At 38.2% G+C, this 26247-nt stretch overlaps 1 protein-coding gene across 1 annotated transcript in view; it reads left to right on the forward strand.

The window, feature by feature from the left end:
• The window catches only part of TRPM1 (transient receptor potential cation channel subfamily M member 1), an 82428-nt gene that overhangs the window by 53969 nt on the left and 2212 nt on the right, over positions 1-26247 (forward strand). The window contains exons 21-26 of the mRNA XM_044918300.1: positions 975-1226; positions 2368-2542; positions 4136-4156; positions 4895-5039; positions 6369-6571; positions 7209-7341. Coding sequence (XP_044774235.1) covers positions 975-1226; positions 2368-2542; positions 4136-4156; positions 4895-5039; positions 6369-6571; positions 7209-7341 — 929 coding nt within the window. The remainder of the gene's footprint in view (positions 1-974; positions 1227-2367; positions 2543-4135; positions 4157-4894; positions 5040-6368; positions 6572-7208; positions 7342-26247) is intronic.

The raw sequence follows: 26247 nt of genomic DNA on the forward strand, positions 1-26247 counted from the left end.
ACAGTGTACATGGGTGGTTAAACTAGTGAATCCCTTCTGTGTTGGCCAAAAAATAGACACCACCCCATCCCACTTGTGGGGTCTCCAGGACCCCCCAGTCTCCATAACTAAAGGGGTACCACAGCAGACCCCCACCTTACTGCACACCATAGCTGCATCCATGGGGTTCACTCTCTGTGTACCTGTGCATGCTGTTTGTTAAAAATTTTTAATTTTACCCTGAGGAAGTAGTGATTTTTAATCAGTGGGATTTTTTTTAAAAGATTTATTTATTTGAGAAAAAGAGAGTGTGCATTGGAGGAGAGGCAGAGGGAGAGGGAAAGAGCGTCTCAAGCAGACTTCCCGCAGAGCACAGAGCCTGATGTGGGGCTAGATCTCATGACCCTGAGATCATGACCTGAGCCAAAATCCAGAGTAAGATGCTTAACTGACTGAGCCACCCAGGCACCCCAAATCAATGGTCATTTTTAAAGGGTAATATCTCAAGTAGGAGAAAAATCATTTAAGTTTCCCCTGACTTCTCATATCTAAGTTGCAAAGGAATTGTGGCAAACAAACATCTCCTAGCCCAATTCTGCCATCTCCAACAGGTCCCCTTTTGTGGGACCACATGGGTGTATCTCTGCTCTAGACTTTTCCTTCTGGACTAACTCTGGAACGTGGGCTGATGGGCACATAACCAGAGAATTAAAAAAGAAATCAAGAGGCAGCTGCTTTAATTTCACCCAGAAGGACATAATTTAGAAGGCATTTCCTGAGAATTTGTGAAACACTGCATCTAGGAATATAGAGGATTCCATGGAATTTCCCTTTCGAGATATCTTTCTCTGTCTGAGAAGATTAGTGTTTAAAGGTCTTAGGCAGGAAATGGGACCAGATGCCCTGGAATGTTCCACCAGTCCTATCTTTCCAAGATTCTAAGAGGCTTCCAACACAGCACTCCCTGTTTATTGTTCTTTGGCATTTGTTTTCAGATCCTCATGTCAGAACCAGGCAAACTCAACCAGAAAATAAAAGTTTGGCTTCAGGAGTACTGGAACATCACGGATCTCGTGGCCATTTCCATGTTCATGATTGGAGCAATCCTTCGCCTACAGAAGCAGCCATACATGGGCTATGGCCGAGTGATCTACTGTGTGGATATCATCTTCTGGTACATCCGTGTCCTGGACATCTTTGGTGTCAACAAGTATCTGGGGCCCTATGTGATGATGATTGGAAAGATGGTTAGTACCGACACCCCATTAGGACCTAGAGATGCTGAGGTTGTGGTTAAGACCTGAGACCAGGCCTTGGGTGTGGCTTTGTTAGACTTCATTTGGTCTTTCCTTTGCAGTTGGTTTCCTGCAGGAAACATTTTTGCTTTAAGATACATAGTTCTCTTACATGTTAATACTGTGTGTATATGTATATACACAGTATATACTACTTTATATAGGGAAATATATATACTGTATATATGTACAATATTAATACTGTGTGTGTGTATATATATGTGTGTGTATATATATATATTTATAAATATAGCAATAACCTGGTTCATAACATGGGATGAAAGCCAGAAACAAATAGGGCCCAGGGTCACTCCCCCACCTGTATTCCAAACAGTCTTCAGCCCATGTACTCTGGCCTGGAGTGGACATAGTCAATTTATGTTATTAAGGCCAAAACAAATCCATGGCAACATTTCTTTCAGAATAAATCATACAATATGAAACAACAAAAAAAAATGAGTAAGCAGATCATCCTTGCATCACTTAAAATAGCTTCAGTGTTACAACTCACCCCGGAAGAAAGGAAGTTTCTTAAGTTTAGGAATAACTCTTTATATCGCAAGCCACTTTGAGTGAAGGGATATATGGTTTAGCTTATCCTGGCAAGGGCTCTCATCTTCAGGGATATCCAAAATTAGGAATTATACCAGTTCAGTACCCACAGTAACAGAGCATTGCTCACTGTAACCACTCAGCATTTGTGTAATGAATGAATAAATATTCTGTACTCTTAATTCATTATCTTGTTCCTTTCTTAGATATCTCCTCCTCTGTTTCCCTTACAAATTCCCATGTTTACCCCATAAGTCTTCCCTTTCTCCATTTGTTGTTGTAGTTATGAGAGGAATATTTGTTTATGGGCAACAATAGAGGAGAAGAAAGAGTAAGAGCAAATGAGGGAGTCAATGTTCTAGAATAAGATGTATGCATTGCATGGCATATAAAAACAAGGAGCCCATGCATGGGATAGAGAGAAGGGAAAGAGGCTCTCTTCATCCTAATTAAACACTCACGAAGTTATCAGGGAGAGCAATAGCAAGAGAACCTGGCCCATGAGTCGACACAGTAAGAGACACATTTTCTCTCTACTCAGATGATTGACATGCTGTATTTTGTGGTCATCATGCTGGTTGTGCTGATGAGTTTTGGAGTAGCCCGTCAAGCCATTTTGCACCCAGATGAGGAGCCTTCTTGGAAACTGGCCCGAAACATCTTCTACATGCCCTACTGGATGATCTATGGAGAGGTGTTCGCAGACCAGATAGACCGTAAGAATAGAATTGATAGTAAGATTCTCTTCCCTGCTTCTGAGGCAGATGATCAGTTCCAAATTAATGGAAGAGCGTGTGTTAATTTGGAAATAAATTATTTTTTATTCTGCCATGAGCATCAAATTATTTTATGAAGGAGTAAGTGTAGAATATGAAATGTAGATTCTTAAGACATCAGTCATTTCTTCTATTCTAAAAACCATTAATCAGAATTTTGAAAGAGTCTCCCATTCCTTTAGCTGGACCTGGTGAACATCTTATCACATGAATGTAGTCCCAGTGTCAATATCCCAATATTTCTTCAACCTAAAATTCTTTCTACCCCAAGACAGAGCGGGTAGTGTTATTCCAATAGAATGAGATAGTAAGCATGACAGGGTGACTGGTGCCTTGTGTCATCCTCATCTTCAAGTCTCTTCTCCAAAGCCCATTATCCACATGGCTATCAATTTCCTCTTCACTTATGGCGTTCAACTTTTTTAAATTATTATTATAAACAATAATCTGGATGTTAGCAGAGGAAATGAGCCATAATCCTGTGTGGATTTCTGAGGGGTATAGGACCCAGCTCCTCTCCAGGCTAAGCTGGCAGGTCATGCTGTCTCTTGTGTTGTAGGAAGCGAAGCTCAAATGTTCTTATACCTATTTCACCTGGCCAGTTAATGTCCCACCAATGAATGAGGCTCTTCAGATCCATTTTTATGTCCATACCCATACCTTCATTTGCATGTTGTGCTCTGTCACAAAGATACAGATACAACAGCATGTCTGCTCTTTCCAGTATTCTGCTTCTTGGGGATAGATGGTCTTGAACATCCTCCTCTTGTATGAAATGCAGGGTTCTCAGTACATCTTCTGCTACTGGGTTAGACTGATAACTAGTTCACACAATGCCTTCCATCTAGCTTTTATAATATGATTCCAAACATATCATTATCACCGGTATCTCAAAGTCAATTGTTGAATGTGTTTGTAGCTTGGTAAACTGGAACATAAAAATCTAACTTGCTTTCAAAAGAATATTTGCTTTGGTAAACATATGATCCAGACATAAATTGTAATATTTTTATTTTTTTTAATTATTAAATTGGGTAATGAGAAGATGAAGAGGCAAAAGAGGCTATTTTCAGTAACACCATTAAATGTTGGGTTTTGACTTTTGGTCTGACTATTGCATAATAATTTTTCATTTATTTGTGCCTATGAGATATTTGAATTGGGATATAGAGAATGCCTGATTGGCTAACCAGTTGGCTAAAATGATCATCTGCCAGTAGCCTCATATCTTTTTCACAGTATTTTTAACTAGTGAACTTTTTATTGCTTATGACATGGTAAAACCAATATTCATGAAATATATATGTACTTCTTAAAATTAATAATGTATACAGTTTCTTCTAAATAGACCACGGTTTCTAAGCATGAATCTATAATTCCCAAACTTGAGTACGTTGCATTTCTTGACACCCAAAACCGTTCTGTGTTGCTAATCATTTGTTTTACTTTTTTCTCAACTGTCATCTTATTTTCTTTCCTCCCTTCCTGTCACAACTAAAAAAAATAAAATCCTGCTTTCCAACTGCTATATAGTCTACGCCATGGAAATTAATCGTAAGTTTACACAGAATTGATGACTCTACTCCATGAAATGTGTGTACTAATCAATCTTTCCCTTAGCTAATTAGTGACAGCCTTACACTTGTTTTAAATACTTCTCTTGTTTTCTGGGGTCAATACTTTTCTAAACTGTAAGTAAGTAAAAAGTAGGTAGACTATAAATACATGGAAGTTACTTCACTGATCACTGTTGGGATCATTCTATTTTTTAGTTCAGGACATAGGTCCCAAAGGATCAGAGTGGCATTTTGAATGAGCTGAGAGAGAGAAAAGATGATTTTCCAAACATGACACCAGAACCAGTGATTAATGGATTTGAGGGTAGAGGGCACCCTTACCTCCTTCCTCATAACAAAATTATTTCCAAAGTTCATGTACAAGTGAGACCAAGGAGACAACATAAGTTGATGTTAAATTATCAGAAGACACAATAGCTTTCTAATGGATAACAGTACAGAAAAAAAATATAAAGATAGATTTAGCTGCTTAGAAATTAAGAACTTCTGTATATGAAAAACACAAATACAGAAATGGGAAAATATTTATAAATATGACAAGTCAAGTTTCTTATTTTCTTTCTATGAGTTGATATTTTTCATATGGAAAATTATTGCTTATGGAATCAGGAAAAAAATCATCTTAAAAAGGAAATAGATCACGTAATGGCATATGTAAGTTATTTATTCTATTCATTTTATGTAAAAAGTACAAAAAGAAAAACTTTTGTTTCAGCTCCTTGTGGCGACAACCAGTATGATGAGGAAGGCAAGCGGCTCCCTCCATGTATTCCGGGTGCCTGGCTCACACCTGCCATCATGGCATGCTACCTACTGGTGGCCAACATCCTGCTGGTGAACTTGCTTATTGCAGTTTTCAAGTATGTATCAAGGCTGATGACCGGGTGCCTATTATTTATTACATTACAAATTTCCAGTTTAATCTTGGAACACTCATGCGGCCATGGATTTACACAGAATTTCAGTAGGGCTTTTAAATGTGTAGAATTTTTGCAATCTCTTTCATTCAAACTTAATCAGCCTTCATGTATTCATGAATCAAAAATTGACACTTAAATACATTTAAAAATTTTTTTGATGGTTCAATATTTTATTTTTTTATTTAAGTATAATTAACATACAGTGTTGTATCAGTTTCGGGTATAGAGTACAATGATTCAATAATTCTGTACATTATTCAGTGCTCAACAGGATGCATTAGTGTACTCTTAATCCCCTTTATCTATTTCACCCACCACCCCCCCACCTCCCCTCTGACAACCACCAGTTTGTTCTCTGTGTTTAAGAGTCTGGTTTGTTGTTTTGTTTTCTTTTTTCTTTCCTCTGTTTTTTCTTTGTTTTTTTCTTATATTCCACATATAAATGAAATCATATGGTATTTGTCTTTGTCTTAAATACATTTAAACTTAATCTTGGTTAGCATTTTAACACTTTAACATGTATTTTAATCTAATGAAAATATTTCCTTAGATGAAAGTCTCCTGGAGTAAGGAAGATTTGATTAAGACATGCCTTCAATTCATTATCAGAGGCACAGAAAGCAATGTTAATTCCATAAGCTGTGACAATTACTGTAATTATATAAAATATTTTCCTAATTACAGAATAGAAGATAAAATGGCCTAGGAAAGACATGGCTTAAACTATAAAATCAAGTTTCTGGTAAAACTTGTCCATTTTGGCATGATGTGTTGAGCATGTGACTGTGCTTAATAAATGTTCAAAAAAAATTCTAGCTTCTAAGATGAAAAACATGACGGAAAAATCCTTCCCAGAAATATAGAATCTTAGAGCTGACCAGGGCTTTGGAAAGAATCTGGTTCAAACTCTTGTTCAAGTGTATTGCAGGTTTAAATACTTCAAAATGCTTAGCTGAATAGCTCCTACCTTTAAAAATATGAAATAAAATTTTCCTGAGCATATGAATCAGTAGGCTGTAGTATGGTGTTTCAAGAGAGCAGTAGGCAGCAGTTTCAATATACTTAATTCTTAATTATTTATATGCGTAAAATGTCCTTGGGTGTAGATAATCCACATTGGTAGATAAACCGAAAGGGTAATCTAGGAGTCAGTACTAAGGGGCACTAAAAGGCCATTTCACTGTTTATTTTCATTTCAATGTGAGTGACCAATTGCCCTGGGAAATCAAAATGAAAAGTAAAATAACTAAATCTTTATTCTTTTTAAAGCAATACTTTCTTTGAAGTAAAGTCAATATCCAACCAGGTGTGGAAATTCCAGCGATATCAGCTGATAATGACATTTCATGACCGGCCAGTCCTACCTCCACCAATGATCATTTTAAGCCACATCTATATAATCATTATGCGTCTCAGTGGCCGCTGTAGGAAAAAAAGAGAAGGGGACCAAGATGAACAGGATCGTGGACTGAGTATGTGCAGGACTCTTTCATTTCTATCTTGGGCAAATTTCAAGAGTGTTCCAACTGGACACCCTCATGGAAATCTCACTAAACTACTTAAATTGTGTGAAAACATAACACTCTAGTCCAACTGTTGTTCTTCGCAAAGGCTTCTCATTTTATGTTGATTTTATTCCAGTTCTGTTAGTTTATGAGTAATTAGTGTTACAGAAAGCCTGCTCATGAAGAGATCAGAAATTGAGAGAGTTCTTGAAAATGACTCTTCTATATAAATTCAATGTTCCTTTAAGAACGTTTCCACTTGTTGCATCTCAAGAGGATAGGAAAATAATTCTGTCCACCCGACTCCATAAAATACATGCAAAATGTTCTCCAGAAAATAGTACTTGGTTTCACTTTGCAAAAGCTATAATAGTGGTGTTTTGTGTTAAAAAGTAAGCCATTTTGCTCCAACGGAAAGATGAGTGCTGCATATTACAACCTGTTTGAGTAATAAACAATTGGAATAGTCAGAGAATTGCCCACAAGTGACGGGCAAGGGAGCGTAATTCCGGTTGGGGTGTGAAATTCGCAATGGCGCAACTAAATTGATTCTTCATGGACAGGGCTCATTTCTCACTTGGCAAACCGTTCTCCCTTCACGCAGAGCTGTTTCTCAGCGACGAGGAGCTGAAGAGGCTGCACGAGTTCGAGGAGCAGTGTGTTCAGGAGCACTTCCAGGAGAAGGAGGATGAGCAGCAGTCGTCCAGCGATGAGCGCATCCGTGTCACTTGTGAGAGGTGTGCCCAGGGCGGGGCCAGTGCCAAGGGTGTGCGGGCTCCTCCGCCCCATTCTAAGGGGGATGCCAACGTTCGTATAAATGTTCACTCCAGGTTCTCTTGTTTGTTCAAACTTTGGGTTCTTTACGTGTTTCCCCCCGAAATAGTGTGAAAATATCTAACGTGAAATGGTGATTGTAAATTGTATATAGAAGGGAACGATGACATGTATTGCAAAAATTCCAGACCCCAAATAAACCAAACCAAACCAAAAACCCCTGACAGTTCTTGCCCACCCCCAGAGTGGGAGATTTTATTGCAATACCCTGCATCAATGAAGAGAAAAATCAGCTGCAGGGCTGTGTAAATACTAGGGAAGCGGTCTTTTGACTTGTGGTTGATTTTGTCAAGGATGGTATCCCCCTAGGGACTGACCTGTCCATCCTACCTTAATGTTCTTCTTGCTCCGTCCCCAAACTGGCAGGGCAGAGGTAAGGGCTCCCTCCTCTTTGCTTCTATGAGACCAGGAACTACGGGAGAGGCAGAGGTGTCTGTCTCCCATGAGGATGGAAACTTCTAAACTAGGGCAGGGTGTGTTTTTCACACCTTTGCATCCTCGGTCCCAACAAAAGCAGCATCATCCATATGGTAGTGCTTAATAAATGCAGAATGAATGGATACATGTGTGCACGAATCTGTGAATGAGCAAATGAAGGCAGGTGAGGGAGAGCCATTAAAGGGTGACATTTTCTGAACTTTTCAGTATTGCTCTTCCTGCAGCTGGGAACGAGTAACCAGCAAAGGGTAGACAGGAACAATAAAACTACACTCTCTGTATTTTTCTAATCATATAATTTTTAAGAACACTTATCACTTAATAAAAGCAATGTAAGCTTTTATTATTATTATTATTTAAAGATTGTGATAATCGATAAAACATCGTTCCAAAGAGTTTAACCAACACTGCAGGTAGAAGGATGATGCCTACGGGGATTCTAGCTTATCATTCTGTCCTTCAGTACTCAGAATTAGTTTCCTGGTACAGCTGCATGTATATATTGATAAACATAAAGACATTCACAAGAACACAACAACTACAACAGAATTCACAGTACACCTTGAAGTCTCCCTGCTGCGCACATTCAGGCCAGTGACTCTGCCACAGCCCACAGGAGAGACAATGCCCCTGGCAGCTCCAGGTCTCTTGTCCCTCTCCCCTCCTAGCCCTAGTCACCTTGTAATCCAGCCTACCAAATTCAAGGGTTATCTGCACCAACTTTTGGCCTTAATAAGGTACATTTAAAAAAAAAAACAAAAAAACTTTTAAATACATCTTTGCTGTCTTAATAGTAATTGCTAAGCTTTCAAGATATAAAAATTATTTCTTCCTGAGAAAGATAAGCTACTCCCATCTTATAATCTAAAATCTCAATTTTTTAGTTAGACATTAACTTGGATTTAATCACAGCCAGTAATTTACAATGGAAATTGTGTTTTGTTTCGCTCTGCCTCTTCCCTTTTGCCCTTCCCCCAGCATTGTTTGGATTTTTACCATTCTTGGAGCAAGCCTCCAAGAATGTGGTTATCAGGTCACTACCAAACTGCATTTTCCTCTTGGGGCTCTGTGCACACGTAATAGGAATGAAAGTGTGCTGGGCAGTAAAAACATCTACTTCCCGTTTCCCTTGGCTGAGATCTCCAAGAGTGATGGCAGTACATTCCTGCCCCTCCGGTTCCCTTGTTGACCCTTTCTAGGCTGAATCACAGGTGAATACTGGAGACAAATGGAGGAGGAGGTTTGAGGAGAAGGTACTTTTCCTTCTCCCTTAACCAGGACAGCTGAGGAGCAGGAAAGAGGGTGGAAGAATAGAAATAAAATTAGTTATTTTTACCTAAATTTAACACCAGTGATTACTTTTAAAATCAAATTTTTGAGTACTCAGATATTTCTGCCATTTTTAAAAAATCTTCTTTGTATATTGGATTGTTTTTATTTTCCATGTCACCATTTGCCATTTGATGATTCTCCTGTCATCCCCAGCACCATTCGATCTGCGGGATCTGGGTAGGAGTGAGCCTCCATGAAAGGTGCGCTTGGCATTAGTCCCTGCCTGGCCTCCCTGTTGTCTGGTACCTTTCAAAACCTGGGCCAGCAATTTGCATGACTCAGTCTCACAAACGTGTTCACACAGGAAGTTTACATACTTGTGCTCCTCCATGCAGGGTGTTTTGAGGGCTTACGTGCAGGAACCAAATTCATGCTCTTCCCTTAACGTTTGGAAAGTAATAGATGAAATTCTAACAATTTCACCCAACTTCACCATTTTGTGAGATCCAACATTTAATCCCTCAATCAGAGATTTACAATATGATTCAGTGTTTAGTTAGCACAACCCTGCAGCAGGGTATTTAACCCAAAGCCCCACCCAGCATGCCCACTTAGCTGATTTAGGGCACTGCACTCATGGTTTTCCTCCCAAATTTGGACATCCTCTTCCGTGCTCTGAGCTCTGAGAGCATCTGAGCACTCCGTAATCATTTCTGCTCTTCCAATTCATTTTGCACTCACTAGACTCTAATCTGGTTGCATCGCTCCCCACTAGCTCTCTTTAAAAGTTTTCCAGTGGCTCCCATTGCTACCAGGTCCAGCCTCACCCTGGACTGTCCTCCCTTCATGCTTGGTACTCCAGTCTTGTTGGCCTCCTTTCATTTCCTCAAAGCCACCACTCCCTTCCTGCCCTAGGGGTTTTTGCACATGTTGTAACCTCTGTCTACTCATCCTTTGGATCTCTGCTCAAATGTCAACTCCTTATGGGAAACTTCCCTGACCACCCACACCTTAGACTATGTCAAGAAGCCTGCACATCTCCACACAGCAGGAGCTTGAGTTTTTGAATGAATGGATGATTAAAAAGTTCATGTCCTGACTTGAATGCAAATTTCCATCCTATCCTTAATGAATATCAAATAGAATATCAACTATGCTCCCTCTGGGTTTGCAACTTTGATTTTGCTATCAGCAACTAGGAACAGTCTCAATACACAAATGATTCTGCTACCCATAACTGTCAGGAAGATCTTTAATATCAGCAACACCAAAACAACTGGTGGTGTTGACAGGTGTTGACAGGTGTTGTTTCTTTGCTTGAAAGGTTAATATCAGATAACCAAGAGGGCTTGTGGAAGAACATTTTACAAATAACTTCTGCCAGCACAACCAAGGTAGAATTTGTCAACCTAGATATTCATCATACCAGGCTAATCCCTAGTAACATGTATCTTTATCAATCAGAACTTGAAGGCCATCTCTGTGTCTCTTGAAAATTCACTGTTGAGTACATCATTCCTTTTGTGGTTTGGCATCCCTTGGTTCACAGGTTCAAGAGCAACTGAGTTGAAAAGAATCTTTTCTAAAAAAACTTTGTCAGAGATTCAACTTCCTTTTCTTGAACAATGAGATTATGTAATCCAGTGTGTTTTCCTTTTTTCCATGGCATCAAGGAAGCTTCACACCAAACTTAATATTTAATTGATACAGGTATATTATTATAGGTTTTTGGAATGCATGGTATACATTTCCTCCTTATTATCTCTTCTTTATTCATATCTTCCATTTACATAAATTTTTATTTTGCATATATGATATTTTCAAGTATGCAGGCTCTAATTCATAAACCATATATTTTAAATGCTCTTGGTCTTGTACTTAAGCATCTATGGGTCTTAGACTAGCCAAACCTATAATAGAAGGTATGGATTCCCCCAAAACCTCTGGGTCAAGTGGTTTCTTGTCATATTTATGGATCTGGGTTAAGGTGTTAGGTTTCCTCTAGGCTTGATTAGAAAAGCAGCAATTTGTGGTCTTGAGATCTTATTTGGTATCCTTTCCCTGAGTAATCAAGTAGAGATGCTGGTAACAGAGACCATAACAAGAAAGACAAGAAGGAGAGAAATGAGATAATCAGTAGAAGGAGACCTGAAAGAGAGAGGGGTCTCAGAAAGGAGGTGGGTAATTCCTCTGGTGTAGACAAGGTCATAGAAAGACAAACACACAGAGCACCTGGGTGGCTCAGTTGGTTAAGCGACTGCCTTCGGCTCAGGACATGATCCTGGAGTCCCTGGATCGAGTCCCGTGTCAGGCTCCCTGCTCAGCGGGGAGTCTGCTTCTCCCTCTGACCCTCTTCCCTCTCGTGCTCTCTGTCTCTCATTCTCTCTTTCTCAAATAAATAAATAAAATCTTAAAAAAAAAAAAAGACAAACACACAGTGATGGGAGAGACGTTTGGTGAAGATTCCATCTGAATGTCTTAATCTTAGAAATTAATAGGAGTCAAAGTTGCTTGGATTATAGGGAAGGGGTGGGATTAAATGTGGGAGTTTTAATGTTTCTAGTAAATGACAATCTTTTTCCTTACCTAACTTTGAAAGCCAATTCAAGGACAGATGGAGATATCAGGCAGATAGAGATAAAAATAGTATTGGCTGTATTAGTAATAAATGTTGTGCTAGAGGATGTGGTTCAGTTGTTGCCAAATTCACAGAATTAGCCATAGCTACTCAGTCACAGGCACCTGCAGGCCTTCGTTCTCACAGGCAGAATCAGCTTTCCCCACTAAGCTTACCATATGAACAAAACAAAGTGAGAACCCATGCTCTCTGCAGGCAGCTAGCGCCCAAACAGAGAGAGAGAGAGAAAAGCAAACTGGTGTCCTGGCCCCCAAATTCCAACCAGAAAATCAGTCCTCCTCAAGAATAAATAAAGGACTGGAGAGAGACCAAGAGTTTTACACTAAAAGAAAGTCCAGACACATAGGAAGAAATGATAGGAATGGCGAAAGAGTACCCTTAGCAATATTACAGACTTGAAGCCACTGAGGAGGATTTGAGTTCACCTTTAGGGGAAATATGATAGGAAAGGAGTTAGCCAGGAGATTGCTCAGCAGGAACATGGAGGACATATATGAAATTAGCTAACATGACTTCGTATTGGGCCAAGTCAAGGTGACTCCAATGACCTTCATCAGTGACTCTCTACAGCCCAAGGGCAAGGATGCAGTCAGTGAATGAAGCATGGGGCATAGCAAAAGGGAGGCTGAAAGGGACCTATGATCCCAAGAACCAATCAGTGGGGATACCACAACGATGTTAGTGTTTGTAAATGGTAGCATAAACATTAAACTGCCTCAAGACGCCATTTTACCCTGCCCAGCTGTGGAGTCCTAGTGACAATAGAGAAAGGAATAGAGTGGGCACTATTATGTTGAAAGTAAGGGAGAGAGAACCTAGGATATTACTAAGAGCTTCAGTGAGTGGCTGACCAGAGTCTCGCCTGAACAGAAAGTGGAATACAACCAGAAAAGTCTAATGATTTAGATGACTTGAGTTCTAGAAACCAAGGAGGTCTGAAGTGTGGCCATGCTGGTATATATAAATGATGTGGCCTAGAGCTAAAATCCTAGAGAGCTTAATATTCTTTTGGTAAGTCTTCAGTATTTTGCTTATTAAAAACAATGAGAAAGCCAGAAGATTGAAGGCTTAAGTCTTGTTCTGTGTTTAGTCTTTCACATATAAAAACTCTGTAAGTAAGCACAACCAGGTTCCATCCAGAGTGTTCTCACTATAATTACTAAACTTAAAAGGTAGCCTCATATGAAGAAGTAGATGGAAATTAAAATAGCTGGATATGAAATTTGGGCTGGATTAGAGAAGTTTATGATCTGTAGACCTGGAATAAAATTACAGGGTAAGAATAGTCTTAGAACTCAATATGGAATACCACGGAACCTTGAAACATGGGTTTCTTCAAGTATAAACTGGATCTAGTTGTTCCACTAACATTATGTTTTTAGGTTAACATTGAGCTCTATCATTAAGGAAATGTTCCCATATAATTTATAAGATGCCTTGCAGGTGAAGGGTAATGATTGCACACGAAAAGATAACTGCACCTAAAACAGGTTTTGGTAACTACCATACTACACAACTCCAAATATCTAAGTTCTGCCCTTAGAAAACACACACAGGGACTCTTACCATGAGATCATGAATCTGGACCTTGTATTTAATAGATAAGAGCCTATGAAACTCAATAAAGTTATGCCGTATATAGGTATTCTCTTAGAAGTTACTACAAAAGTGCCACAAATTATATATTGTTGTATCTATTAGTTGAATGAAATGCAAAACTTTATTTACAATGCCTTAACCAAAAAATGTGTTTCAATTAAGCTACTTTCAGGTTTAGTAGTATGATGTCTGAAACCAAATATCCTAAATAATAGATATAGGGAAGATACAGATGAAAGCATCTGGAGATTTGCAATCACACCTACTTCACATGGTCATGTTATTTTACACTTGCATAGCATTTACAGCTCACAGAGTGCTTTCATTTACACGATTTCACTTAATTCTCACAACACTATCATGCTACTTCTGTTGTTATTGCTGTTCTTGCTGATGTTGTTTATTGTCACTGGTGACAGATACACAATAAAGAGGAGCTGGTGGAGCACTTCATCCCTAACATGAATGGGGCACATCTCAAACAGAATCCTGAAGTTGACAAAATGTTGATCCTAAACAGCCTTTCTTTTTTCTTGAAAACAAGCCAAAACAAAACGAGTACTGATATGCAATGTCAATTGCTAATCTGATACCATTATCTCTAACTTTCTTAATTTACAAAACAAGTAGAATTATATTGTGCCAGATTTTGAGACTGATTAGGGCATTGGGATGCGGCCTTTTAACAGAAAACACTGTAGACCAATCTGTACTAATCTCTGAATCATCTTCAGATCGCATAAATCTTTTGCCTTTTACTAATCTCTGAATCAAACAGAGAGAAATGTGAGGGGGACAAATACAACTATTATTAACTAGAACTGATAAAGCAAGTTAGGTTCTGGGTTGCCAGTGGTTTTAGTAGGAGGCACACATTAAGTAGTAAAAGGCAGTGGAAATACTGTCATAAATCAAGTGCACCTTAAATTCTATTCAAAGACAGGAGAATGATTACTTTAGGCCCAGCCAGTTTATAGATTTCACTTGGTTCTAGTTTCCTCTGACATAAAAGTCTAGCCCTCACAAATTGTTCTTCTGGCCTGCCAGTTGAAACTCAGATGTTTGGTAGTTAGAAAAAAGGCCTTCATGCCCTTTTCAAAAGTATTCTAAATGGAAGAATTTTTGCTGTGAAGTAAATGCTACCACAGTGTATGAAATAAAAACCTAGTGAAGTACACGTGACGTGATGAGCACTGGATGTTATACGCAACTAATGAATCACTGAACATCATATAAAAAACTAACAATGTACTATACATTGGCTAATTGAATTTAAATTGAAAAAAATTAAAACTAGTGAAACTACTTATGTGATCTATATGTAAATCCAAACACAGAAATAATTACGAGAAGCCATGAATTCAAATTGGCAAAAATAGATAGAAGTAGATCTGGTAAGAAATCAGTATTTCAGTCTAAGAAAGTGCATTTGTATAACAAAAATACTTACCATCCAGAGAAATAGTCCCTTTAAGTCAAATACTAGTCGTACTACAATAATAGTTATAAATGATTTGACCAAATGATTTGAAATAGTCAAAAGCAAATATTGACCTCTTTTATAAAATGAATATTATTTTGAAAAATAATAAACAATGCAGTCATGGTAATCTAATTAAGTAATACTAGAAGCCAGGGTAACAGCATAATTTTATATACAATGGCTGGGATCCCTGGCACCACCAAGGCAGTTTTCATTCATCTGGTTCTACAAACATCAGAGGTAGCAAGTTCTAGAACAAGTTTTCTCAAACTGAGGTCATCAAATGCCCTGGCATTTGGGGTTCTCAAGTTCTAGGAGAATTTTATTTTTCCATTTTGGTGATGATGGAATGTTTGTGAAGCAAATTTGAGGATGAAGAACAAGATGAAACAGAAAGGGAGGATAGGGGCCAGATTCTGAAAAGTCTTGAATGTCTATAAAAAACAGAAATTTTTTTTTTAAGATTTTATTTATTTGAGACAGAGAGAGAGAGAGAGAGAGAGAGCTCACGAGCATGCGGGGGTGGGGGGAGGAGCAGAGGCAGAGGGAGAAGCAGGCTCCCCACTGATCAGGGAGCCTGATGCAGGGCTCGATCCCAGAACCCTAAGATCATGACCTGAGCCGAAGGCAGATGCTTAACTGACTGAACCACCCAGGCACCCCTAAGTTTTCTTTTTAACACACTCCTTGGTACCCAACATTGCAATAAGTTTGGCTTTTAATCTTAAGTGTTTTGAGAAGCTGCTGCTGTCGTTAAGCAAGGAATGACATGATTGGGGTACCTGTGTTAATATTTTAGATTGGAGCGAGAAGCCATTGGAGGCAAAGAGGTTATTCCTAACAGCTAATACTTTTTGCTTTATCACCCTGGGGTAAAATATGAGGTCATATCTCTTTTAATATTAAAGAAAATTATACTGAGACCTCATCCTGCTTATTCCAGGAGTGTCCTCTTTCCCTTCCTATTGTTCCCCTAACTGAGTCAATTGTAGGAGATCCAGTGGTCTATTGAAGTCCCTACCTATTGCATCAAGAATCAAGAGGGTGGGGCCAATTACTGCTTTTTGCTCTGTCTCTGTCCTCCTTGCCACTTGGCCCTGGAAGATGTGGAAGTGCAGGGCAGAGTGGATTAATTAAAGCCCCAGATTTCTGATTGGAGGTTGGAAAGAGGGAGCTCCAGGGTACTGGAAACACCAAGCAGATTATAGAGAGGAATGAGCTGGGGAAAGTAACCCAATGAAGTTGCTTATGAACTTTAGAGCTCACCCCCAAACTGTATTTGTATGTGTATGTGTGTGCATGTGTGCATGCATGTGTGTGTGTGCGTGTGTGTGTGTGTGTGTGTGTGTGGTTCTGCTCCTTATTAGTGTACCTAAAGCACTGAGGGTGACAAAGTGAACGAAAAAATGACAGAGTAAGGAACTCTTGGATTCCATCCCTCCATAAAACTGGCAAAACTTTCAGAATCAACCTTTTTATAAAGATGGAAATGAACCAATGGCTTGCAACAATTTGTGGAATGCTTATTCAAGAAACATAGCTGAATCTTTTTTTCTTTTTTTTTTTTTAAGGTTTTATTTATCTGACAGAGACAGAGAGAAAGAGCACAAGCAGGGGGAGTGGCAGGCAGAGGGAGAGGGAGAAGCAGACTCCCTGCTAAGCAGGGAGCCTGATGTGGGGCTCGATCCCAGGACTCTGGGATCATGACCTGAGCTGAAGGCAGATGCTTAACTGACTGAGCCACACAGGCACCCCTGAATCTTTTTTTCTTAAGTGAGCTTTGTGGTGTTTCAATTTACCTAGTCCCATCCCCCACTCCTCAGTTCAGTGGCAGCCATGAAAATAACACTCCGAATTCCTGGTACCAGTGGAAGCAGAAAGGACCTCATCCACAAAGAATTGTAATTCTTTGTCTTGACCCATCTGGTGACCCCCTAAAAGACTGGCTCACAAGACTTGTCTTAATTTCCCCTGACTTGGAACTAGCCCAGTGCTAAAACTGCTAGCCAGAGGTGGGGATGGGGAGAGGGCATTCGTCAAAAACATTTACAGGCAAATGTTTTAGTCCCTACTCCCCAGGTGATAAATAACAGAATTGGGGCAAATGAGACTAACCAAAAAGCTTCAGAGAAAAGGCTGGGAAATGAGATATCCATAGGACTTTGAAAAGCTCTGACATATTCCTGGGAATCTAGAAGTCCATGTTCATGCATACGGCTGTGCACATGCTCATAAAATACCTAAGAAGGCAGAAAGCTTCCAATCCTAGCTGACCTAAAGTCTCTGTGCAAATAGGAAGTGAAGGCTAAGACAAAGATACAAACTCTGGATGAGTGTTGAAGATGTGCTTGCACAGAGCTCCTCAGCAGAGACTGGGAAATTTTTTTATTCCAGAGATTGAAGGAAATCTCTGTTCAATCATCAGCTGACCACTGAGCTAAAAGAACAGGATTCCAGTGACCACGCACAACAAAGAATACAGCTTTATAGAATCATTTCAGAAAAATTACTAAATAAGCAAAAACTACTACAATATGAAGCAATAATAACAAACCCTGGGGAGGAGAGAGAATCTGACTTCCAGAGTTGCCATGCTATATTACTCAAAATGCCCAGTTTTAAATAAAAAGACATGCAAAGAAACAAGACAGTAAGGTCCACACCTAGGGAAAAGGCAATAAAAAAAAAAAAACTGGCCCTAAGAAATCCCAGATATCGGACTTTCTGACAAAGACTTTAAATCGGTTATTTTAAACACATTCAAAGAGCTAAAGAAAACCATCTCTAAAGATCTACAGGGAGGTATGAGAATGATGTCTCACCATATAGAGAATATGAATAGAGACAGAAATTATGTTTAAAAAGAGGAAGAAGTAGAAGGAGGAGGAGGAGGAAGAGAAGGAGGCGGGGGGAGGAGGGGAAGGAGAAGGAGAAGGACAACCAAACAAATTCTGGAATTGTAAAGTACAAGAACTGAGATGAAAATTTTACTATAGAGTCTCAAAATCAGATTTGAGTAGGTGGAAGAAAGAATCAGTGAACTTGAAGATAAGTTGAGATTATCCAGTCTAAGGAATAGAAATATAAAAGAATGAACAGAGTCTCAGAGACCTGTGGAACACCATAAGCATAACAGCATACACATAATGGGAGTGCCAGAAGGAGACAAAAGAGAAAGTGGCAGAAAATATCTGAAGAAATAAAGGCCAAAATTTCCCCAAATTTGATGAAAAATATGAATCTACACATATAAGAAATTTAATGAACTCCAAGTAAAATAAACTCAAAGACATCCACACTTATTCAAATCATATTCAAACTGTCATAAGCCAAAGGAAAAAAATCTTGAAAGCAGCAAGAAAGAAGGAACTCATCACATACAAAACGGCCTCAATAAAATAAAAGGCTTACCTCTCATTGGAAATCAGGGAGTCAGTAAGGAGTAGGATGAAATATTTAAAGTGCTGAGAGAAAAATACTATCAACCAAGAATACTATATCTAGCAAAACAGTGTTTCAAAAAATGAAGGAGAAATGAAGATTTTCCCAGATAGCAAAAACTGAAAGAATTTGTTGCTACTAGACCTGCCCTAGGAGAGATACTAAGAAATCCTTTGGGCAGAAATGAAAGGTCACCAGACAGTAACTAAAATCTACATGAAGAAATAAAGAGCACTAGTAAAGGTAACTACATACATAAGTATAAAAGACATTATAAATGTATTTTTTGTTTGTAACTTCTTTTTATTCTCTATATAATTTAAAAGATAACTGCAGAAAAGCAATAATTACAAGTCTATATTGATGGGCACAAAACATATAAAGGTGTAATCTGTGATAATAGCATAAAGTAGAGGAAGAAGGAATAAACTTTAAAAAGGCAAATTTTTGTATACTATTGAAATTAAATTGACATTAATCTGAATTAGACTGTCATAAATTAAGATGTTCATTGTAAGGTGCCTCCTTAGCGCAGTAGGCAGCACGTCAGTCTCATAAGATGTTCATTGCAGTCTCTAGGGCAACCACCAAGAAAATAACTCAAAAATATATAATAAAAGAAATGGAAAGGGAATTAAAAAGGTACACTAGAAAATGTCTATTTAACACAGAAGGAGGTAGTAATGGAGGAATTGAGCAAAAAAAGACATAAGACATGTGGAAAACAAATAGTAAAATGATAGGTGTAAATTCTTCCACATCAGGCTCCACTCTTAGTGGGGAGTCTGTTTGAGATTCCTTCTCCCTGTCCCTTTGCCCTTCCTCCCTCTTGCTCTCTCTGTCTCTCTCTCTCTCTCAAATAAATAATTAAGTCTTTAAAAATATTAGTATAGCTGTGGTGGGTATACTAATATCAGACAAAATAGATTTTAAGACAAAAATTGTTATTAGAAACAAAAAAGGACATTAAATCATGATAAAATGGTCAGTCTATCTAGGAGATAGAATAATTATAAACATATATGCACCTAATAGCAGAGCCTCATAATATATGAAGCAGAAACTGACACAATTAAAGGCAGAAACAGACAGTTCTACAATAATAGTTGGAGACTCTAATATCTCATTTACATTAATAATAGGACAACTAGAAAGAAGATAATAAAAACATAGAAGACTTGAATAATACTATATGCCAATTCAACCTAACAGAACACTACTCAACAACAACAGAATATACATTCTTCTCAAGACCATATGGAACATTATCCAGGATAGACCATATGTTAGACCATATAACGAATCTAAACAAATCTTTAAAAGACTGAAATTAATCAAAGTGTGTTCTCTGACCACACTGAAATAAGATGATAAATTAATAACAAAAGGAAATTTGGAAAATTCACGAATATATGAAAATTAAACAACACAGTCCTAAATAACCAATCAGTCAAAGAAGAAATCACAAGTGAAATTAGAAAGTACTTTGAGGCTTCACAACAGTGTGAATGTACTAAATGCCACTGAAATGTACATTTAAAAATAGTTAAGATGGTAAATTTTATATTATATGTATTTTACCACAATTTAACTTTTTTTTAAGAGAAAGAAAGAAAATACTTCATGAATAAAAATGAAAACACAACATAACCAAAACTTATACAATGCAGCAAAAGCGGTACTCAAAATAATTATAACAGTGAACGCCTGTATTAAAAAAGAAGAAAGATCTCAAAGGCATTGAGTACTGAACTAATGAATAGACCACTACCAAGGTCCCAAACTGATCACTGGGCTATACATACACAGGACAGATTCCAAAAGCACTGCCAAGTCTTTGAAAATTGAACTGAAATTGGACCACAGCCCACAAAAATCATGGTGGAACTTGCAGCTCGAACCTAACTAGGTCAGTCAATTGCTAAAAGAAAAATATCAACATTTTTCATGGGATTTATACAAGACTCTGTCACATGACATGATATTCACAATGTCCATGATATAATGTAAAATAATTTAGAATATGAAGAATTCAGAAAAATCTCAGTTTACCTGGTGAAAAAAAAATCAATAAATGTCAGGCCAAGGTAGTGAAGATGTTTGAATTATTTGACAGACTTTATTTTTTTTTTAAGATTTTTTTTATTTATTTGAGAGAGAGAGACACAGTGAGAGAGGGAACACAAGCAGAGGGAGTGAGAGAGGGAGAAGCAGGCTTCCCGCAGAGCAGGGAGCCCGATGTGGGGCTCCATGTGGGGCTCCATCCCAGGACAGTAGGATCATGACCTGAGCCTGAGCCGAAGGCAGACGCTTAACAACTGAGCTACTCGGGTATCCCTATTTGACAGATTTTAAAGCAACTGTTATAAAACTGCTTGAACAAAATTGCAAAGAATGTTAAAACTAATGGAGAAATAGAAAGTCTTAGAAAAAATAGAAGATATAAAGAAGAACCAATGAAAAGTTTAGAACTGAAAATACAATAAGTGAAATTAAAATTTCACTGGCTAGGTTCAATAGCATAATAGAGATGACAGAGGAAGGAATCTGTAAACTTGAAGATATATATATATATAGAGAGAGAGAGAGAGAGATTTATCTATATATCTATATCTATATATAGGTATATATAGATATATATGTAGAAGTTACCTAATTTGAGCTAAAGAGAGTAAGTAAACTGGGGAAAAAAGGAACCTCATGGAACTATGGGACAATAACAAAAGGTGTAACACTGTGCCATCGGAGTCTCAGTAGGAGAAGAGAAAAAATGTGATGCAGAAAATAATATTTTAAGAAATAATAACTGAAAAATTCCCAAATTGGGTGAAAGACATAAATTTACACATTAAAGAAATTTAGCAAACAGCAAACAGGAATAACTCAAAGAAATCCACACCCAGGTACATGTTAGAATCTTCTGAAAACAAAAGACAAAAAAAAAATTACATATAATGACATTATTTATAGGGGAACAGCTATTGAAATAAGGGCAGATTTCTCATGAGAAACCAAGAAGGCCAGGAAAAAGCAGCATCATGGTTTTAAGGCTGAAAAAAGAACTGTCAACCCCAAAATTCTATATCCAACAAAAATTCTTCAGGAATGAATACGAAATAAAGACCTTCTTAGAGAATTCATTGTTAGCAGTTGGGGTCTAAAAGATCACTACAAGAGATTCTTCAGACAGAAGAATCTACACCAGAAGTAAACTTGGAACATCAGGAATGAAGGAATGTTGGGGTTTTCAATACGTGTCTATGTTAATATCTAAGACAACCAAAGCATAAAGGGGTGGACAGAAAATGGACCCGTATGGTGGTAATGTTTTTACATCCAACTGAAGTGGGAAAATATTGATGCTAAATAGACTGTGAAATGTTACTATCCACCTTGTAGTCCCTAGAACAACCACTATAAGATCTATATAGTAAATGATATTGTCATTTTCCAAATTATTTCTGAGGCCAGCATGACCCTGACACAAAAACCAAAGACAGAACTAAAAAAGAAAACTATAGATCTTATGATCAAAGATATAAAACTTCACAACAAATATTAGCAAGTTGAGTCTAGCCACAACCAGGTAGAGTTTGTCTTAAGAATGAAAGGATGTTCAACATTTGAAAATCCATGTAATCCATTACATTAACAGTTTAAAGAAAACATGATAATATCAACTGGTGAAGAAAAAAAATATTTCCACAAAATTCAACATCCATTCCTGATTTTTTTTTAAAAGAAAGAATAAAATTAAATTAAAAACCAAAAAACAGAAAATTCTCAGCAACCCAGGAACAGAGAGGAACTTCCTCAATCTGATAAATGGCATTTATAAAAAAGCCACAGCTAACATGGTAAAAGACTGAATGGTTTCTCCCCTAAAATTGAGAGCAAGGCAAGGATGTCCACTCTACCACTGCTACTGAACAACATACTACAAGTCTTAAACTTCTGGAACTTAAAATTCTATAACTCTTCTAAAATTCAAAACTCAATAATATGGGAGAAAATGACCCAATTTTAAAAATGGGCAAAAGATGAAAATAGACACACCAGAGAAGACTTAAATTTGGCAAATAAGCACATACAAAGATGCTCAACATTATTATCTATTAGTGAAATACAAATTAAAACCGTGATAACTCTACACACATATTACAATAGTTAAAATAAAAACATACTGATAATACCAAGTTCACAAGCTCAGTGCCAACAAAGACATTGAGCTTGTGGAACTCTCCTACACTGCTGGTGGGACTATAAAATGGTGCAGCCACTCTGAAAAATGGTTTGGCAGTTTCTTATAAAGTTAAACATACACTTACTGTATTCTGTAGATATGAAATGAAAGCTTACTGGTTCAGCCACTATGAAAAACTATATGGAGGTTCCTCAAAAATTTAAAAATAGAACTACCAGATGATCCAGTAATTCTACTCCTGGGTATATATCCAAAGGAAATGAAAACAGGACAGCCAAGAGATATATGTACTCCTATGTTTATTGCAGCATTATTTGTAATAGCCAAGATATAGAAACAACCCAAGTGTCCACAACAGATGAATGGATAAAGAAGACATGGTTTATATATACAATGGAATATTATTTAGCCACGAGAAAGAAGGAAACCCTGCCATTTGTGACAACACGGATGGATCTTGAGGACATTATGCTTATGTGAAATAAGTCGCCCAGAGAAAGAGAAATGCTGTATGATCTCATGTATATGTGGGATCAGAAAAGGCTAAAGTCATAAAAACAGAGAGTAGAATGGTAGCTACCCAGGTGTTACCATGGGAATTGAGGATATGTTGCAACCAGTAGATAAGTAAGCCCTGGAGATCTAATGTACCTCATAGTGGTTATAGTAAAAAATACTGTATTATTAACTTCAGCATTGCTAAAAGACTAGATCTTAATTATCCCCACCACAAAAAATAAAGGATAATTATGTGACATTATGAAGGTGTTAGCTGACACTACAGTGGTAATCATGTTGCCATATATAAATGTATCAATACACTTGACATCTTAAAGTTACACAATGGGTGATTCATACAACTGAAAACCGAAAGAAATAAAACAAGTTACTGTATGAAAATTTCTAAAAGAAAAATTAAAAAAGGAACATATGAAATTAGAAATATGGCATGTGAGGGGCGCCTGGGTGGCTCAGTTGGTTAAGCGACTGCCTTCGGCTCAGGTCATGATCCTGGAGTCCCAGGATCGAGTCCCGCATCGGGCTTCCTGCTCGGCAGGGAGTCTGCTTTGTCCTCTGACCCTATCCCCTCTCAGGTGTTCTCTCTCTCTCATTCTCTCTCTCTCAAATAAATAAATAAAATCTTTAAAAAAAAAAAAAGAAATATGGCATGTGAGAAATACGTCTTGAAGAGCAAATCACTTAGCCTTAGAATACCTTTGTATTCTGTGCTATGCTGAAAAATACTTCACTCCATGCTGAAAGGAAAGCAGGATTAAGACTTAGAAAGTAAGAGAGTTCATGTTTTGCTGTGAGCTCTATCAGAAATGACAGACTTCTCTTGTGTGTTTTCCTGCCACTCAGTATGTCAACAGATCTGGGACTCTTGTCAAAGTGTTTCCTAGCTAGCCTGTCTTTCCGCATCTGAAATGGAAATCACTCTTTGTAGGGATGTCAAGCTTTGTGAAATGTCTTAAGTAATTGAGGGAAGTCAAAATATGGCTAGCATAGGAGATGGTTTATTATCCATCCTTTTGTTCATCATTTCAGATATAAATGAATTTAAACTCATGTATTTCTTTCTCCTTTCACACATACTATAAAAACTCAATACAGTGTCCCTTGATTTGGCATAACATTTAAACTTTGTTGTCTCCAACGCTGCAGCTGTTTACAGGCTTGAAATAAGCATCTGATCATTTTTCTTAATCTAAGCCACATCGTGAAACATCGTTTCCTCCATAGTTTCAATTAAGGAAGTGGCAGTAGGAATAGGAGGAGATTTAGAGACAGCCACAGAGGAGTCCTACCACGGGGCTTGGTAGTTTATTCAATGCAGGGGCTGGGGGGGTTAGAGAAGTGGGGAGACAGAGTGCAGTAAGGGAGACTTAAGGATCAGATGACTTTGAGATTTCCTTTTTATTTTATTTTTTTTACTGAAGTGTGGTTGACACAGAGTGTTACATTAGTGTCAGGTGTACAATGGTGTTTTGACAAGTCTGTACCTTATGCCATGCTCATTACAAATGTAGCTACCATCTGTCATTTCACAACACTAGTATAATACCACTGACTATATTCCTGATGCTGTACCTTTCATCTCCTTGACCTATTCTATAACCAGAGGCCCACACCTACCACTGCCTCCCCTTCACCCATTTTGCCCATCCTCCCTCCCTCTCCCCTCTGGTAACACCAGTTTGTTGTCTTATTTAGGGGTCTGTTTCTGTTTTACTGTTTGTTCGTTCACAGGTTTTGTTTTTTAAATTCCACATATGAGTGAAATCATAGGGTATTTGTTTTTCTCTGTCTGGCTTATTTCATTGAGCGTAACACCCTCTAGGTCCATCCATGCTGTCACAAATAGCAAATTTCCTTTTTATGTATGAGTGGCTGGCCATGCTGTTATCTGAATTAGGTAATACAGGAAAAACATAGGCAGAGAATTATAAAAGATTTGGGAGGAGAGATATTTATCTATATTTTAAGAGTGTATTTATTTTTCAGAGTTTGCATTATCTCTTAATGTAGTATTTATTAAAGGATCTCAAGTCTGACTTGACAGAGGATAGTGTGGATTTTAACACAAAAAGAATCATCGAGGGTAACAGATTTGAAGTAAGCAAGGAGGCATGACATTTAACGGAGAAAATCAAGTCTTACTTGAAGTAATGTAAATTAATAGCTAACGTTCTGTTGGTCCCCGAAATGCAAGAGGAAAAAGAACCCTTAGAACATGTAGTATCTATGGTACGGAAGTCAGGACTTCTCATACACAGTGAACTTGGTCCTCCTGGTGGCAAATTTCCAGGAAGCCAAACCCTTCCTGCTAAAATGATGTGGTTTCCTAGGGGACATATAAATAGTCTTTTCCCCACAAAAAAAAGTTAAGAATAGAAGCCAAGGACCCTCCCACACATCAGAGCGTGGCTGTCAATGTGACCAACAGAAGCGCAGCTTGGCAAAAGCAGCGCTGGGAGAATGCAGGGAAGGGTAACCACAGAGGTAGCAGGGGGGTGAGGAAAGCTCAGGAGACGTGGTCAGAGAGCAGAAACTCAGTGTAGAAAAGAGCAGTGGGCGCTCAGGAAGTAGGTAAGAGGAAAGCAAGGAGAACAAGCGAAAGGATTTACAAGGATATGTAAGAAGGTAGCAAAGACCTGCTAGAAACAGACTCAATGCAAACTGGGTGACCCTGGAGACTGCCAGTATGTTTCTTAGAAAAGATCGGAAGGTGGGAGAAAACAAAGCATGACAGAATCAGACCGAAGTATTGGTCTTCACCCAGGGATGAACTTGCCGGAATGGCCCCCCATACCACTGGTTCAGAGGGCCCAGAGGCTTCCAGCTGGGAGCCGTGATCCCCACTGCCCAACCCCACCACGTCCTGGGGGGCAAATTCAACTTTTATTTTTATTTTTTTAAGTTTTTTGTTTTTTGGTTTTTTTGAGAGAGAGAGCACACGCGCATGTGAGTGCGGAATGAGGGAGAGAATCCCAAGCAGACTCCCTGCTGAGTGTGAGCCTGAGGAGGGGCTCGAGCTCATGACCCTGAGATCATGACCTGAGCCAGAATCAAGAGTCAGACTCTCAACCAACTGAGCTACCCCAGGTGCCCTCAATTCACCTTTTAGAAGGCAGTGCTAGGTCCTGGGCGTACCTCACTGCCTCTTAGAGTTAAATTTCACAAACCAGTTGAAAAAATTCATGTTGTACGTATTCTTGAAATATAAAACATAG

The sequence above is a fragment of the Neomonachus schauinslandi genome, chromosome 9 (genome assembly GCF_002201575.2).
Source record: "Neomonachus schauinslandi chromosome 9, ASM220157v2, whole genome shotgun sequence".
Lineage (NCBI taxonomy): Eukaryota > Metazoa > Chordata > Mammalia > Carnivora > Phocidae > Neomonachus > Neomonachus schauinslandi.